Below are 17,828 nucleotides of genomic sequence, written 5' to 3'. Positions count from 1 at the left end.
GGCTTCGCCTAAACTCCGCGACGATATGACTGAGGTGGAATATGGTGGAGGGGGGCACCGCACACGGCTAAGGAACGATCCGTAGATCAACTTGTGTGTCCTGGGGTGCCCCCTGCCCCCGTATATAAAGGAGGGAGGGGGAGGCCGGCCGGCCCTTGTGGGCGCGCCAAGGAGGAGGAGTCCTCCTCCTAGTAGGAGTAGGACTCCCCTTTTCCTACTACTAGGAGGGGGAAGGAAGGGGAAGAGGGGGGAAGGAAAGAGGGGGGCGCCGCCCCCCCCCTCCTAGTCCAATTCGGACCAGAGGGAGAGGGGGCACGCGGCCCACCCTGGCCGCCCCTCTGTCTTTCCACCAAGGCCCATGTGGCCCATTATCTCTCCCCGGGGGGTTCCGGTAACCCTCCGGCACTCCGGTTTTCTCCGACAACGTCCGGAACACTTCCCGTGTCCGAATATAGTCGTCCAATATATCAATTTTTATGTCTCGACCATTTCGAGACTCCTCGTCATGTCCGTGATCACATCCGGGACTCCGAACAAACTTTGGTACATCAAAACTTATAAACTCATAATAAAACTGTCATCGTAACGTTAAGCGTGCGGACCCTATGGGTTCGAGAACTATGTAGACATGACCTAGAACTATTCTCGGTCAATAACCAATAGCGGAACCTGGATGCCCATATTGGTTCCTACATATTCTACGAAGATCTTTATCGGTCAAACCGCATAACAACATACGTTGTTCCCTTTGTCATCGGTATGTTACTTGCCCGAGATTTGATCGTCGGTATCCAATACCTAGTTCAATCTCGTTACCGGCAAGTCTCTTTACTCGTTACATAATGCATCATCCCGTAACCAACTCATTCGTCACATTGCTTGCAAGGCTTATAGTGATGTGCATTACCGAGAGGGCCCAGAGATACCTCTCCGACAATCGAAGTGACAAAACCTAATCTCGAAATACGCCAACCCAACATGTACCTTTGGAGACACCTGTAGTACTCCTTTATAATCACCCAGTTACGTTGTGACGTTTGGTAGCACCCAAAGTGTTCCTCCGGTAAATGGGAGTTGCATAATCTCATAGTTACAGGAACATGTATAAGTCATGAAGAAAGCAATAGCAACATACTAAACGATCAAGTGCTAGGCTAACGGCATGGGTCATGTCAATCACATCATTTTCCTAATGATGTGATCCCGTTAATCAAATGACAACTCTTTTGTCCATGGCTAGGAAACTTAACCATCTTTGATTCACGAGCTAGTCAAGTAGAGGCATACTAGTGACACTATGTTTGTCTATGTATTCACACATGTATTATGTTTTCGGTTAATACAATTATAGCATGAATAATAAACATTCATCATGAAATAAGGAAATAAATAATAACTTTATTATTGCCTCTAGGCCATATTTCCTTCACAAGGCCCCCCCTATGCTCTCACAAATACACCTATATGTATTCCTGGGCTGTCTTTTGTCAGACAAAATTAACTAGGTTTAGGTGATTTGGCCCCCTCTAATATTATATGACATGTTTTGGCTCTCTCTATATTTAGTTTCTGGCTCCGCCACCGATAATCACCGACAGGCAGACCGGGGTACCACCCATACAGAGGAAGAATGTTGGCACTCGTAGCCTGTGGAGGGAGATGCCATGGTATTATATATAAAGATATACAAAGCAAACAAAGTATTCATGTGTGAGTTGCGGTAGGTGTGGTTGCTCTTAATTAGTGTATGAAAGGCCTGTATCCTGGATGTTTTTTTTTGCGGAAGGGCTACAGAATTATATTATCACCAAATAGTTGTACATGACACCCCCACAAAAGAAGAAATAGAAACCAGGTCCCTAGGGAACCGGCCCACCCCTGCATCCATCGCGGGCTGCCGGCGCGGCGCTGCTTCCGCTGTTGTCGCTCCCGCGCAGCGACGGAATCTTGGATTCTGCAGCTGGACTGTACGCGGACGGGAAGTCAACAGCCTCGGCCCGAGAGGACCAGCACGCTGAAAGGAGTGGAAGGTCGACCTTCGTTGCACAACCTGGCGACTAGCCAACCACACACCTCCGAGATCCACTTTAATGGCCGACAAGATCGACCGGCACACCACCCCGAGAACTCCCACAACAAGAATAGGAACATCCTTGTCATGACGAAGATGGAGACGAGAGGGGCAAATTATCCTATAGTCGGCCGCCGCCTCCGCAACAACGACCACACCTGAAGAACGGGCGCCCACCGAATCGACGGATCCAGGAGCAGAAGCTCGTCCGCACCACCGCACGCGACGTCGCCGAGTTGGGGAAGATGCTCCAAGAAATTTATTCCACTGCGGCGCCACTACCACCACCTTGCCGGCGCCGCAGAAGAAACCTACCCTACTATGTACATGCCTAGTCCTCAGATCCCGGGTCCTTTTTCTCTGCCGCCTCTGAACCGGCGGCTGAGAGGGAGCAAACCGTCGTTCTGGCCGTCGGCAGAGTGAAGGACGACGCCTGTTTTTTCGCCTCTCTTTAGCAGTTAGGATAAGCGATAGAGATCCTAGAAATTTTAATTACATTTTGAGTTTGATCCTAGAAATTCTAAGCAACTCAAGGACCCATGGAGAGAGTTGGGGATTTCATTCATTTTCATATTTGAATTTTCTGAAATATTGAAAAATAGGATCACTTTGGTTTTAATTATTTTTTCTCCAAAAATATTTCCAAAATAAAAATAAAAGAGAGGAGATAAAATGAATTCTCCAAAATAAAAGAAATATTGGAGGAAAATATAAAAATCAAATAAATGATTTTTATTTGGAGTTTATTGCTATTTTATTTGAATTAGAAAAATATGCATTTTTCGGAATTGCATTTTTTGGGACAGAAAAATGTTCATCTTGTTATAAATATTTTATTTAGATGGTGAAATTTTTTTTTGGCATTTTTAGATTTTTTTTATAATTCTTAGGATTTTTTTCTTCTTTCTTTCGGTAGAAGTTAAAAGAAAAATGTGCGTCGCCCGACTGGGCCAACGGCCCAGCCGAGCCGGGCCAGCTGCCGGCTCTCCCGCGCCTCGCGCGCGCGCGCGAGTGGGCCGCGGCCCAAGCCGCCGCCCCAGTTGACCCCGACCTCCAGGCGGAGTCCCGCCGCCGCACGCCGGCGTCGGCGATGCCGTCGCCGCCTCGGACTCCATCTGCCCGACCCCGTCGCGAAGCCACCACCCCCCGGCCTCCTATAAATCCCGCCGCCCTCTCCTCCCGCACCGGAACCGCCGCCGCCCCGCACCCGAAGTTGCAGCCGCCGTAGCCGCCGCCGCCGCGCTGCTCCGCCGCTGCCGTGCCGCCGCAGCCACCCACCGCCGCCCGCGCCGACGCCCCTCCTCCCCGCGCCGTCGGCCAGAGTCTTGCCGGAACCGCCGGCCAGTATTTTTTTCGGTTTTAGGTAAAACCACCAGGTTTTTTAGAAAACCCTAGTTCCGTTTTTTTATAGATTGGTTCGGTTTTTCGTCGGTTTAGTTATTTAGCGGACGTTCGTCCGTTCGTCTGTTTTTACGAACATTGTTCGCCGGATAGGTTCAGACAGCGAACATTCGTTTGTTAGTCTGTTAGTTTCGTTTTATTTTCCAAGGATTTATCTGCGATTATTTTTTATCGCGATTTCTGCCCTAATCTTCAAACTAGTATATCTTTTTGCTCGTTTATCGAAATTAGATGAAACCAGCGCCTAAATCTACGTCTCGAAGCCCTCTTTATGTTTAACCAACTTGAACATGATTTTGGTACTGTAAAATTTTGACTTTAGTCCAGATTAGTAAATGATTTTGGCAAGTAACACTTTGATCATATCCCTTTATTACCCACTTTTATGCATTAGTTACAATCCTCAAACATTGCATGGTTAGTGTGGGTTTGGGAAGTAGATGAGGAGGTAGAACCTATTGCCTTTTATTATCAAATCTTTGGGAGTTACTTCTACATTATGCTCAGATTGCTATGCTATGCTCGTAGATGTGGATTGGGTGAGTGTATCTATGACAGATGTGAGAATTGTTACTTAATGGTTAACCTAAGGTGGCTACTTAAATACACATCTGGGTGGATTGATTGCGGGCACCTGGAGAATCCAGTGTTGTCCTAGGATATCCCGGAGTACCCGTGTGATCATCCTACGGTTCGCCACCCAGGATCAAAGGGATCATAAGATTATTCATGCTAGAAACTTCCGTGTGCAGCCGCAAGCTGTTATGGGCTCTAGCATAGTTGATTATGTTGCATGACCTCTTTCAATTGTGGGCTTGCAGATATAGGGGAAAGTAGGTGTAACTGTCCATCCAGAGTAAAGAGTTAATGTTTCTGAAAGACTGTGTCTCGGTCATCTGTTTCTCAATCACCATGTGCAAGAAATCCAACGAAGGAGATCGAGTCTTGTGGGGAAAAGTGCGCAAACCTCTGCAGAGTGTACAAACTAATCATGGTTAGCCGTGTCCCCGGTTATGGACATCTTGAGTATCGGGTTCTTCGATTATCATGTTGATCTCATCACTCTAAATTAAAATGTTGGGTTAATTGATATTGTTTAATTGGGGTTGAGTTGGAGGAATCTTCTCAATGTTTAACAACCACCATGATAGTTAAATAAAATTTATTCCTTTGTTGTAGGAAAAAAATAGCTTTATGCAAAACATTAACCATAGAGCTTTCCACCAGCCATATATGCATGTAGTGATAGCATTTATTCTGTTCATTGCTCTTTTGTGTTACATTGCCAGCATATTCCATGTGCTGACCCGTATCGAGCTGCAACATATCATGTTGCAGACTTTTCAGACGACGAGTAAGGTGTGATAGGTCATTGTCGTTCACTCAGCTATGCCATTGGAGTTGATGGACTCACTTTATCTTTCAAGTCTTCTGCTGTTATCTTATTTGGATGGCCTTAAGCCATATTATTGTAATAAGTTCTCTTTTGAGACATTCGATGTAATAGATGTGTGACTGAAACTCTGTTATAAATCCTCGAGTACTGTGCGTGTCAGCATTACCGATCCATGGATGACACTGATGCACAGAGACTTGACCGTTTGAGGTCTGGTCGCTACAGTAATAATATTGATGGATATGGATCTGATCATAAACTCGAACTTCACCGGATCCCTACAAACACACCACAAAAAGTCATTACATCAAATAGATCTCCAAGGGACCATTGTATTGAGAATCAAAAAGAGATACGAAGCCATCTAGCTACTGCCTACGGACCCGTAGGTCTATGGTGAACTACTCACGCATCATCGGAGGAGAACCAATCAGGATGATGAACCCCTTCATGATCGTGTTCCCCTCCGGCAGAGTGCCAAAATAGGGCTCTAGATTGGATCTCGTTGTTCTGGAACTTGCGGTGGCTGGGATTGTGTTTCATCGACACCCCTAGGGTTTCTAGAATATTTGGATATTTATGGAGCTGAGAGGTGGTGGAGGAGACCCCCATGGGCCCCACAACCCATCAGGAAGTGCCAGGGGCCTCTGGTGCGCCTTGGTGTCTTGTGGGGCCCTCGAGCCTCCCCCGGGTGCTTCCTTGTCTCCCAAGTTGTATTTTGGTCCAAAAAAATCTCCAAAGAGTTTCGCTGCGTTTGAACTCGATTTGATAGGGATATTTTGAAAAGTAAAAAACAACAAGAAATAGCAACTGGCACTGGGCACTATGTCAAAAGGTTAGTCCCAAAAAATGATAAAAAGTTGCTATAAAATTATTGTAAAACATCCAAGAATGATAATATAACAGCATGGAACAATCAAAAATTATAGGTACATTGGAGGCTTATCAAGAGGCGATGCCTGAAGTAAAGAAGACCTACCTACCACCTGTTAATTAAAGATTAGTGACGCCTAGAATAGCTCTCTAGCTGCACCTATGTTCACATGAGACCAAAGGTAGTGTGTCATGTGATTATAGGATGCGTGCAGGACCCAAATAAGCCATATGATTATCCCGCATCCCATTAGAAAGAATTAAATATGTTTCATTATGAACGGTTTCTTTCCAATCATCTGCATATGAAGATGCATATGCCTCTGCTATAGATGTGGGAGTGTTGACTACACGATACACAATTAAATCGCTGCCAATTGGTTTTTCAAGCCTATGTGTCTTACTACCCGCAGGAGTTTCATTGTCTTCCTTCTCAAATATTTCCTCATTGTCATCCTTCCCAAGGACTTCCTCATGTGGCTGTCTGAAATACTCATGAGATGTACTAGAATAAGAAAATATCTGCGAAGAAATTCTACCAGTGCTATGCATATCTTTCATGGTAAACATATTCTCAGAAAATACTTTGTTATGAAAGTCCATTATAGTCTCCACATGCATATCAAGTACCTCAGATTTAACCACTATTAATCTATAAGCAATGCTCCACTAAGCATAAACATGAAAGAAACAATCCACTATATTTGGTCTGAGCATGCATTTCTCATAGTTTGGAAAGTTGACTTTCGCCAAGCATCCCCAAGTGCGTAAGTAAGAAAGTGATGGTTTTCATCCAACCCACTCCTCATAAGGGATTTTCTCTATATTTTTATTAGAAACATTGTTTGGAGCATGACAAGGATCAGCAAAGCATCCCCCATTGTACCTTAAATAAACGAGCAATGTCTAACATGGCATTCATCAAGACAATAAATGTGCAATTTTTCCTCTAGAAAACATCATTAGATTTGGGTGAATACGGGGGCACCCTCTCATGAGTAATATCATCCTGACAAAATTCATAAAACATTATATGGAAAATAATCGACACCATGATCCGACCAAAGAAGATTGATCTTTCTCTCTAAATTATTTTCAGGTTCATCCTGGTAGATTTAAAGTAGTCTAAAGCTTGATCTTTAGTTTGCAACAAATAAACTTAGCAAAATATAGTCATGTTATCAATCAAATACATGAAATATCTCTTTCTATTTTTTGTCAACACACATTTCATTACCCATGGATTAGAATGTACGAGTTCTATAGTTGCCAAGTTTCTATCCTTGGCAACCATGTGAGGCTTCCTCGGTTGCTTTTGTTGCAGAGAACTATGACACTTAGGAATTTTCACAATAATGAAATTCATAATGAAACTGATTTCGAATAGCTAAGACATCAGACAAAAATTATCATGACATAAACAATAGTGCCAAACACTCGCATCATCATTATCAGTAACAGAAATTTGGTTTACAGACATATTTGCACTAAAAGAGTTTGCATACAACTTACCAATGTTTTAGCAAAAATACTTTATTTGACTATAAAAGTACTTTAAATCAATCTCGACGTATAAGGGAGCCGCTAACAAGATTCTTGTTCACAGTAGGGTCATTTTGCATGTTCCTTAGCTGCACAATCTTTCCCGATGTGAACTTCGGATCCATCATGAAAATGTCATGAATGAAAGCATGTGACCCATTGCCTATTAGGACAGAAGAAACTATTGCAAACTGATAAGAAGGAACATAGACACATCGGCAAACAAGTGAACATTAGCACCTGTATCGGCCCACCAACATGAAGATTGAAATACTGAAAGAACAATAGGTAAATTGACATACCCATCAATACTGCTAGCGGTCACAATGTTAACGATCTTCTTGGGCATTCCTTCGAAAAGTGGTCGACTTTCTTATAGGTCAAACAGTCTAGCTCAGCTTTGTTTATATACTTCTTGAAGGTCGTAGTATTGACAGGCTTATTGACGAGAAGCATGTTCTTTCCTTTGTTATTATTATGTGGGCATCTTTGCACCATATAGGCGCTAGACTAGCCATCCCTCCTTTATCATTAATGTCTTTAGCTCGAGGATTTAGTTCGAGAATAAGAGAAGCTATTAGATTTTGAACTGATTTCTCCTGTCTCTTACGCTTCCGAGTAGTGGCAAAACTCCATATAGGAGGCAACTTTGCAATCATGCACCCAACCACGAAATTGCCAGGGAAGTCACACTTAATGAGTTCAAGCTTGTTTAACTATAGAATGGTTATTCACAGTCGTGTAGTCATGGATGCTCTCCATGACGTATAGTTCACTGCCTGCATCTATTGTACCGAATTTAATATTCAGTGCATCCCCTAGCAGTTTCTTATATTGTACGTGCATGTACACACCATACATAGGTCAATAAGGACAATCCAAATTCATCCCATAAAGAAGTATTGGCTTGTAGAATTTCGCTGATCTTCAATTGAGATTCCCTTTGGCAAGCCATTAGCAACCTGAAAAACTTTCAGAGAGGTAAGCCAGTTTGGACTTCACTTCCCACCTCTAGAAGTGCACACCGGTAAATTTATCCATAGAAATTAGATATAGTTAAAACAGAAAATTGCGTACAATTAGATTTTTGGATTGTTGGGAAATCAGAAAATTCAATGATTAATTGCAGAATATAAATCATGATTAAATTAATTTTTCGCATGTTACCTCAAACATAGTAGATACATTAAACAACATCAAAAGTAGCATAATGCCAGCACCAACCATAATTTAAGATTGGATCAGATGACATCACATGTGCTAGTCATTTGAAGATGGAGTAGTGGTGGCTGATGCAGATACCATGCTAATGAAAACGATGTTGGTGACGAGTTGCTGATGGCGACAGAGACGTAACCCGTGGCATTGCCTGACTTGGACAAAAGACGATCGATGTTGACGGGTGTGAGTACTTGCATGTAGCGCTTTCGGGAACCTGATTCTCCCTTGCATGGTCAATAGTATTGGAAAGCCTACGGTGGCATGCCAAAAAGAACTTTGGTGGCTTGTTTCTCCATGCCACATATAAGGCGTCATTCATAATTGTTAATGTTCGGGTGATGAACGTTTAGACGCTACTAATGGTGAACATTGACACGCCACTAACGGTGAGCGACAATAGTAGTGTGCCCTCTAGTCCACATGCCACTAATATAGTTTCCACGCAACTGAAAACAGTGTCGTGGGAGCGTTTTACTCTGATGTGGCAACATCTGTGATTATCAATATAGACATTTCCAAATTACCATACAGTTATATATAGAGGTAGAAACTATGAAATTAAAAAAACACAAGTAAGACAAAAGTTGCCTGAATTGGATAGGCATGCAAGTTTGTAACAACATTAATTAACACGCAACAACAATTATGTAACCAATTAGTCAAGATATCTAAGCAAGTTTGGAAGAACGTTAACACGCCCTATGACAATGTAACAGGGTACCCTAGAACTCCAACATCGTGAATCTTTCCTTTTACATGGAGTAAGGATAGTTTCGGTACTTGGGCTCTGAGATTTGGGGTGCGGGTTGGGGGGAGGGGGGTATCAGAATGCCTAATGTCCCTTGCTAACTAGTCGAGTAACTCCATCGTACTTGCTCCACTATTGTTGACCACACCATGGGCGTCGACTTCCATCCCTGGTTCATGATATTTGCAAACATCAAATGGATGTATTTGAACTCATCTCTACAATCATATCATGAGAGTTGCTCTACTCTTTCCTCCAATGTGATGATGTCAGATTGCTTTGCAAAGTTGTCTTGCTCCCGTAACTAAGCGTTCATGTGGTAGATTATGTAGCAGGCATCTATCAGTGTTTTCTAGTAATTGCATGCAGCAGAAGTTGGTTTTGTGGGGTAGGGCCAAGTACACAAACGACACTCCAGAAACCCATGGTCCATCAAAGGTACGGCCCAGAAAGACCACGGGCCATGACATGTCGTCATCAACCCATCAAGGAAAAAGAGGGTGTCTTAGGAAATGGCTAAGTCCCTACGGTCAGTTCCTAAGCCGCCCGTTAGACAAGATCTAGTAGTCGGCATGGGAGATGACAGGAGCAGTCATCTATGTCAGCAGTTGACGGCTACATAGTATACCTCACAACCACGAAGTTTTTAATACACCAGTTACCCATCGGTGGAATAATCTAGTTAAATACGGCAGCTATAAGTAGTAAGTTCCAAGGAATAGTCGGTCACACCTGAGGCCATAGATAGCATTTACATCAGCCCGTTACATACCCCCTCATAGTGCACTCTATATAACCCAGGAGGGGAGCATTAGGCTAAAGGTAAAACATTCAGGCCTTGTATCTTACTCCAAGAGCTAATGGCAGCATGGAAGTAAGTTGGTGCATCCACCGAAGAGGGCCTAAACCTGTATAATTCCGTGCGCGTGCTTCCATCTGCACCATTTGGTACATACGATTGCAGGTACATTCCTACCCCTGTAGTACTGTCAGGATTATATCAACGAAAGTGTGTGCATCCATCTAGTCAGGCGACATAGAGGAGGTGCTAGGTTTAGGGGAGTGGGGAGAGGGGGCGGGGGAGTGAGGAGAGGAGGGGAGAATAGACGTACTCTCTCCTAGCACTATCAGCCTGGCAGCCATGCTGTGAAATGACGGTTGTACCCCCAACCGAACAATCGAATTGCCCAACCTATGCCATTAGTGAAAATATCCGACAGGTCATGTTGATTGACGAAATATCCAATGGTCGGTGTCACTTGGGGCCAAAACAGAAGGGACTGCGGTGCCTGGTAAATCAGATCGAATGGCCTATAAGATCCAGTGAATGTGGGAACCTGGATGTACTGAGCTCTCTACATATAGGATAAGGGAGGGTAAATTATTATTAAGACCAGCGAACATACTTAATTTTACGATTCAATTACTTTTCACAGAAACAGTCACAAGTTACGAACATGGAAATCCTTTTGCTGCCAACAGAAAAATCCAGTATCCGTTGTGCTGCTTTTATTGGGCTCTTACTAGCGGGCCGACACTCACTCCTAGAGTCATACTATTAGACACTGCAAAGTGTTGTTGTAGTGAAGATCATAATGGAAATTCTGTTCTAGCAATTCACGATCATTAGATCATCCGTTGCTTCCCGTTGTCTCATGTTATAGTGTCTTGCCGTCTCCATTGCGTTCATCTCTTACCCTCGTGTCTTGTTTATGTAGCTTACATCACGCTAAAATTCATAAATAATTTTAGCCGGTGGACCGCGGTGCAATATCACCCGTGTCAATGGATGATTAAGCTAGCGAAAGTTATAGATACATTTAAAACATATGACCTCTTGGGAGACGCGCGGATGGATGATGCCACGACGGTCTATCCTTTTTGAAGCGCAAAATAGATAGACGTGTTCCTCATGGTCATACCATGTTCCTCTCTTGGGCGTCACAGTTACTCTACCAACATTACTGATTAGCGTGTTAGTAGACGAGGGCTTCGATGGTATCGAGCAGCGCTTCGCTGTGCACCTTTTTTTTTGGGGTGCAATGATTTGTTGGTAGACTTGATTAGTTGTTCTTCTTAGTTCGTCCGGGGTCTTCTCACTAACTCCTCCACCCCTGTAATATGTCGGTTTCGTTTTATTTATTTAAAAAGATCTAGACAGTGTAACAACGGAATCCTATTTTGTGATCTAGGCAGTAGTAAGGCTGAGCTGACCACGATCGATCGAGCGAATCCAGCTTGCCGACAAAGAGAGAACACATGACACCGACAAATTCCAAGGATTCCCTTGGCTGAAAAAAGAAGAAGAGCAAATTCCAATGAAGCTTCTTAGTGTGAATACTAAACGGAAATTAGCTGTCCCGGAGCTCAATTAGCAGAGTAGTGTGTACACATGATCAGTGCAGGCTCCAGATTCCCAATGCATTTAAAGATCCCACATGGAGTCGATCGATCGACGCACACGATGCCGGGCAGATTCCCCGATTCCACACTTGAAGTTTTGAAGTCAAGATCACACCACCATACTTGAATTTAATGCCGCAATCAGGTCAACTCTAAGCTAGTACTAGTACGTACGCGCTGTGGAGCTATGGTACTACGTATATTATGTTACAAAAATGGAGCTGATGTACGGAGGGGAACTTGGTACACCCGGGTGCTACGCAAAATATCTTAGTAATCGCAACAAATTAAAAAAAATCATAACTTTTTTAGAGTAAAATGTGATGAAATGTTGTACTCGTACAAAAAGTTTTTCCTATACAGAAACTCTTCCAGAAAAAAGGGAACTCTTTTAGAATCAAATAGCTCCAAGGATACCATTAAATCATTTTATGACATTTTTTCATACAAGTGCAATACTTAATCATGTCTGACTAAAATATACTAGTTCATAATTTTTTTGTAATTACAGTAGTAATTTATTTTGTGCATATAGCTAGGAGGTTCACCAGAGTATTTCTGGGTGATGTACTTGTTAATGAGTGTTGCATCTCAAACTTGGCAAGGTCTATAAAACCCTCCAAGTGGGGTGCCTACCGGGAGCCTCACTCTGGAGTGCTAGAGTCCGGAGCTTGTGGTGCAGCAGTAGCAGAACCAGTTGGTTGGTTACACTCTGCTCAGTACTAGAGCTCCACTGTATCTCCACAAGCTAGCCACTCAAGTGAGCGGATCTAGACACCAGAGCGAGAGCCACTCAAGTGAGCTGAAGCAAGCAAGGCATCCAACCTCCCTTACCTTGGATCTGAAGCACGGTTACAAGGTACGTTACTTGTGCACAGTTTGTTTGTTCATCCATCGATATAACCTCTGCATGCTAGATTGTAATCTTGCGGCAAATTCTTAGAAACTAAATGTACTATGCTCATATATATATAGACATATATAGGCGAGTAACAAGTGTATCATTCCGATCGAGAGGCAACAATCCAAGGGACGCATCACAAGATCTTGGATCAGGGGCCAAGACGGAGGCGGTGGGGTGGGGTGAAGGCCAAGCAACCTCACATGCTGTGTTGTTGGAACCGAGCTTAGCAGCTGCGCTTCCAAGAACACATCGTATCACTAACCTGGGCTGCGCTTCCAAGATCTTGGAGCTGAAATCTCGATCCATCGAGCAAGCAAGCTACGCTTTATTCACTGAGCTAGTGATCTGAGCAAGCAGCCATGGCGTCGTCGTGGTGGGGCGACAAGGAGGAGCACGGCACGCCGGTGGTGGTCAAGATGGACAACCCCTACTCCCTGGTGGAGATCGACGGCCCCGGCATGGACAGCTCCGAGAAGGCGCGGCGCAGCAAGAACGCCAAGCAGTTCAAGTGGGTGCTCCTCCTGCGCGCGCACCGCGCCGTCGGCTGCGTCGCGTGGCTCGCCGGCGGCTTCTGGGGCCTCCTGGGCGCCGTCAACCGCCGCGTGCGCCGGAGCCGGGACGCCGACGCGGAGCCCGACGCCGAGGCCTCCGGGCGCGGCCGCCACATGCTCGGCTTCCTCCGCGCCTTCCTGCTCCTCTCGCTCGCCATGCTCGCCTTCGAGACGGCCGCCTACCTCAAAGGGTGGCACTACTTCCCTCGGGACCTGCCGGAGCACTACCTCCGCCAGCTCCCCGAGCACCTGCAGAACCTGCCGGAGAACCTCCGACACCTGCCGGAGAACCTGCGCCACCTGCCGGACGGCCTCCGCATGCCGGAGCAGCAGGAGATCCAGGGGTGGCTGCACCGCGCGTACGTGGCGTGGCTCGCCTTCCGCATCGACTACATCGCGTGGGCCATAGAGAAGCTCTCCGGCTTCTGCATCGTCCTCTTCATGGTGCAGTCCATCGACCGCATTCTGCTCTGCCTTGGCTGCTTCTGGATCAAGCTCCGCGGCATCAAACCTGGCCTCAAGGCCGCCGCAAGCAAACGTGGCAGCAAATACGCCGATGAGAATGACCTCGAGGACGGCGATGATCTCGGCGCCTACTTCCCCATGGTGCTCCTACAGATGCCCATGTGTAACGAGAAAGAGGTTCGTGGTAGTTTCTCCACATGTACATCATGCATGCTTTGTATCTGTTTGATGCTATATTTCTCATACATTTTAATGAACTGACGTGTAGGTGTACGAGACGTCGATCTCACACGTGTGCCAGATCGACTGGCCGCGGGATCGCATGCTGGTCCAGGTGCTGGACGACTCGGACGACGAGACGTGCCAGATGCTCATCAGGGCGGAGGTGACTAAGTGGAGCCAGAGGGGAGTGAACATCATCTACCGCCACCGGCTGTCGCGCACCGGGTACAAGGCCGGCAACCTCAAGTCCGCCATGAGCTGCGAGTACGTCAAGGACTACGAGTTCGTCGCCATCTTCGACGCCGACTTCCAGCCCAACCCGGACTTCCTCAAGCTCACCGTCCCACACTTCAAGGTTTTTTTTTCTACTTTATTAATTAGTAGTACTGTTAATTAACTCGACTATCGATGCATTGCTTAAGGTTAACTCCGTCGATAAGCATGATAAAAGAGAGATCTACTACCTAGCTAGCTGAACTAACTTTTACGCTCACGCATCTAAGTCCACATGGATCGATCTCAGATTTGGCAATTGACCTACTACCTCTATAAACAAATATAAGACGTTTTAGATCACACGGACTGTATATCTATAAAACTACAAATAAATTCACTTTGAAACTACATGTGTAGATAATGGATGGATATTTGTTTGTAGGGGAACCCGGAGCTTGGGCTGGTGCAGGCGCGTTGGAGCTTCGTGAACAAGGACGAGAACCTGCTGACCCGGCTGCAGAACATCAACCTGTGCTTCCATTTCGAGGTCGAGCAGCAGGTCAACGGCATCTACCTCAACTTCTTCGGCTTCAATGGCACCGCGGGCGTGTGGCGCATCGAGGCCCTCGAGGACTCGGGCGGCTGGATGGAGCGCACCACCGTGGAGGACATGGACATCGCCGTGCGCGCCCATCTCCAAGGATGGAAGTTCATCTACCTCAACGATGTCAAGGTAAGTTATACTACTCCCTCTGGCCCAAAATATAAGAGCGTTTGTGACACATATATGATATCGGATGCAATCTAGCTATGGCCAAAAAAGAAGAAAAATGAAGCCAATATACATGTGTATTTGTGTAGGTGCTCTGTGAGCTACCGGAATCGTACCAGGCCTACCGGAAGCAGCAGCACCGGTGGCACTCCGGCCCCATGCAGCTCTTCCGCCTCTGCCTCCCAGCCATCATCAAGTCCAAGGTGATTTTATTGATTAATTCATAGTCACACTTGCATACAGATCTGGTGCTGACTAGGTCCTTGTATGTTTGTTTAATTGCATGCAGATCCCGCTGTGGAAGAAGGCCAACCTGGTGATGCTCTTCTTCCTCCTCAGGAAGCTCATCCTGCCCTTCTACTCCTTCACGCTCTTCTGCGTGATCCTGCCGCTCACCATGTTCGTGCCCGAGGCGGAGCTGCCGATCTGGGTCATCTGCTACGTGCCCATGATCATGTCGGTGCTCAACATCCTGCCGGCACCCAAGTCCTTCCCCTTCGTCATCCCATACCTCCTCTTCGAGAACACCATGTCGGTCACAAAGTTCAACGCCATGGTGTCGGGGCTGTTCCAGCTGGGAAGCTCCTACGAGTGGGTCGTCACCAAGAAGGCCGGCAGGACCTCGTCCGAGTCCGACATCTTCGCGATGGCCGAGGAGACCAACACCGCCACCAGGCCCGCGCCCAGGCTTGTCCGTGGAGTGTCCGAGGCTGGGCTGGAGGCATGGGCCAAGACACATCAACTTGACAACAAGGACCTGCAACTGAAGGCCGAGGCAGAGGAGGTGACATCACTGGCAGCCGCGATCAAGAAGACCAGTAAGGCCAAGCCCCCCAACAGGATCTTCAAGAAGGAGCTGGCTCTCGCCTTCCTCCTCCTCATCGCCGCGACGCGCAGCCTGCTCTCGGCGCAGGGGCTGCACTTCTACTTCCTCCTCTTCCAGGGCGTCACCTTCCTCGTTGTCGGCCTCGACCTTATCGGCGAGCAGGTCAGCTAGTGGCAAGCAGAAACAAAGCGACCCTACTTGCCATGCATCGATCACGACGACGCCGTACGCCCAGGCTGCATAGTGCCCATGGGAGAAATTTTGATCGATCAGGCTACTGGGATTATGACTTTTAGCCCTTCTATTAAATTTATATATCCTTTTGATTTTATTTTCTTGAGAGATCAAAGACTCAATGTTACATGAACTGTTCTTGTGGTCTAGCTAGCTAGCTAGTTCTCTGTTGGCAAAGTGAGAGGCAAGCAAGCCAGCAAGCAGGTTGTTAATTACTTTTAGCACACTACTCCATCCGTGAACAAGTGTAAGACATTTTAGATAGTTCAATATGGACTACATCCGAATTGAATGAGTTAACAAATACGCTAAAATGGGTCTATATGCATATCTGAATTAGAAAAGAGTTAGAACGTCTTATAATTGTTTATGGAGGGAGTAGTACTTTATTCGGTAGCCTTCTTCCGAACTCGGTAAGAGTGAGGATTTGGTAGCCACCGTGCGTGGTGCACCCAAATTATGGACCATTGGATATTGATCGTGCGGTCTCGTGCTAACTATGTCTTGTAGAAGGAATGACGTCTAAGATGCTGCTGTGGCGTACAAGTTGCAGGATAGGGTACACCATCGTGTTGCGGGAAATGTAATGGGCATCGTATGAGTTCGTAGGTATGTTCATCGTATGACCCAATGGTGGTATGTGATCTAGGCAGTAGTCAGCCTGAGCCAACCTTGCCGACATAGGGAAGCCCAAGCAGGAGAACACATGACACCATCGAATTCCAAGGTGAATAATATTAAACACCTGTAAAAAAGGTGAATTTTACACGGCAATTAGCTGACCCTTAGCGGTTAAATTTAGAGGGCGAGCTTAATTAGTAATAGAGCACAAGTGAATCACATGACGAGCCCAGCCTCCAGATTCCAAATGCATTTAAAGACCCCACATGGAGTGGACTCGATCGACGTACACGGTGCCGGCCAGATTCCGCCCGAGTTTCTAAGTCAAAGATCGCACCATCACTTACATGAATTCAATGCCCAAATCAGGTCAACTTGAAGCTAGGCTACAACTATGTCAAAAAGTGAGACAGGAGGAAAACAATGGTAGCTGATGTACAACCCATATTTAATGTTGCATGTTAGTGTTGTTGTACAACTATGTTAGTGTTGCATGTTAACCTTGGCTAGGTCTATACAACCCATATTTAATGCGAAAATGTGATTGAGTGCAACAAAAAATACATAACTGAATGAACTTATATTTCGCATGATAATAGTTTTTTATACACATTTTTATTTATTCAAACAATATATTTGATTCCCATTTTTTGTTATACCACATAGCAATTCAAATATAAATATTTTGGAAGAAAAGTAATTTAATTGTTCCAATTTAAACGTCTATAACATAAATAGTACTCCATCTACATAATATAATACCTTTTGGATCACTAAAGTAGTGTCACAAAAGTGATGATTTTAAATTCTTCTACTTCCTCTATCCCAAAATATAAGAACGTTTTTAACACTACACTAGTGTCAAAAACGTTCTTATATTATGGGATGGAGGGAGTATTTGTCTACAGAGGGAGTACTAGATAAACAATTGTCCTAAGGAGTACTTGACGCGGGAATACCTACGGGGTTGGCCCACGGATACATAATGGCCCAGCCAAGGGCTGAAGCGCATCAACGATATGGTGCAAGAGAGAAACAGACAAGGGATAACACACTAAGCCCACTGAAGTTACAACCCAGTATACCAAAGGACAGGGGCTTCCTCTCCAATGGACCAAGTGCGCACAATCAGATCCTACACCCCTGGCGAACAAGTATCAGCAGTCGATCATCACCATGACAGGGGCAGACGGATGCCCGGCAGTCGGCTACACCCTAGGATACCCACGATCTCCATGATGGCCTAATGATGTTGTTATCCGACGGTGGCATATATAGTTAAATATGGCAATTACTGGTAGTAAAAGCCAACAACAGTCGGTAGTTCTTCAGTAACATTTATTACCAGCCCGTTAAGGCACC

At 45.5% G+C, this 17,828-nt stretch overlaps 1 protein-coding gene across 2 annotated transcripts; it reads left to right on the top strand.

The window, feature by feature from the left end:
- Nucleotides 1-12,302: 12,302 nt before the first annotated feature.
- LOC123068147 (probable xyloglucan glycosyltransferase 3) lies at nucleotides 12,303-16,066 on the top strand. Of its 2 annotated transcripts, none has more exons than XM_044490623.1 (6): nucleotides 12,303-12,514; nucleotides 12,641-13,752; nucleotides 13,844-14,152; nucleotides 14,456-14,746; nucleotides 14,875-14,988; nucleotides 15,075-16,066. In XM_044490623.1, the coding sequence occupies exons 2-6, from the start codon at nucleotides 12,919-12,921 to the stop codon at nucleotides 15,780-15,782; spliced, it is 2,256 nt and encodes a 751-aa protein (XP_044346558.1). In that variant the 5' UTR covers nucleotides 12,303-12,514; nucleotides 12,641-12,918; the 3' UTR covers nucleotides 15,783-16,066. The 2 variants fall into 2 exon arrangements, with proteins under 2 accessions (XP_044346558.1, XP_044346556.1); XM_044490621.1 differs by having other exon boundaries at nucleotides 12,631-13,752.
- Nucleotides 16,067-17,828: the final 1,762 nt, after the last annotated feature.

Source organism: Triticum aestivum, chromosome 3B (assembly GCF_018294505.1).
Source record: "Triticum aestivum cultivar Chinese Spring chromosome 3B, IWGSC CS RefSeq v2.1, whole genome shotgun sequence".
Classification (NCBI taxonomy): Eukaryota; Viridiplantae; Streptophyta; class Magnoliopsida; order Poales; family Poaceae; genus Triticum; species Triticum aestivum.
Note: the sequence above shows the minus strand (reverse complement) of the source record. Positions and strands in the feature narration are given on the sequence as shown.

What these genes read in the sequence shown, in the direction of transcription:
- LOC123068147 (XM_044490623.1), top strand. Translation starts at nt 12,919, where the DNA reads ATGGCGTCGTCGTGGTGGGGCGACAAGGAGGAGCACGGCACGCCGGTG. An exon ending in TCTACCTCAACGATGTCAAG is followed by an intron (nt 14,747 to 14,874) that starts GTAAGTTATACT and finishes GTATTTGTGTAG; the next exon opens with GTGCTCTGTGAGCTACCGGA. An exon ending in CAGCCATCATCAAGTCCAAG is followed by an intron (nt 14,989 to 15,074) that starts GTGATTTTATTG and finishes AATTGCATGCAG; the next exon opens with ATCCCGCTGTGGAAGAAGGC.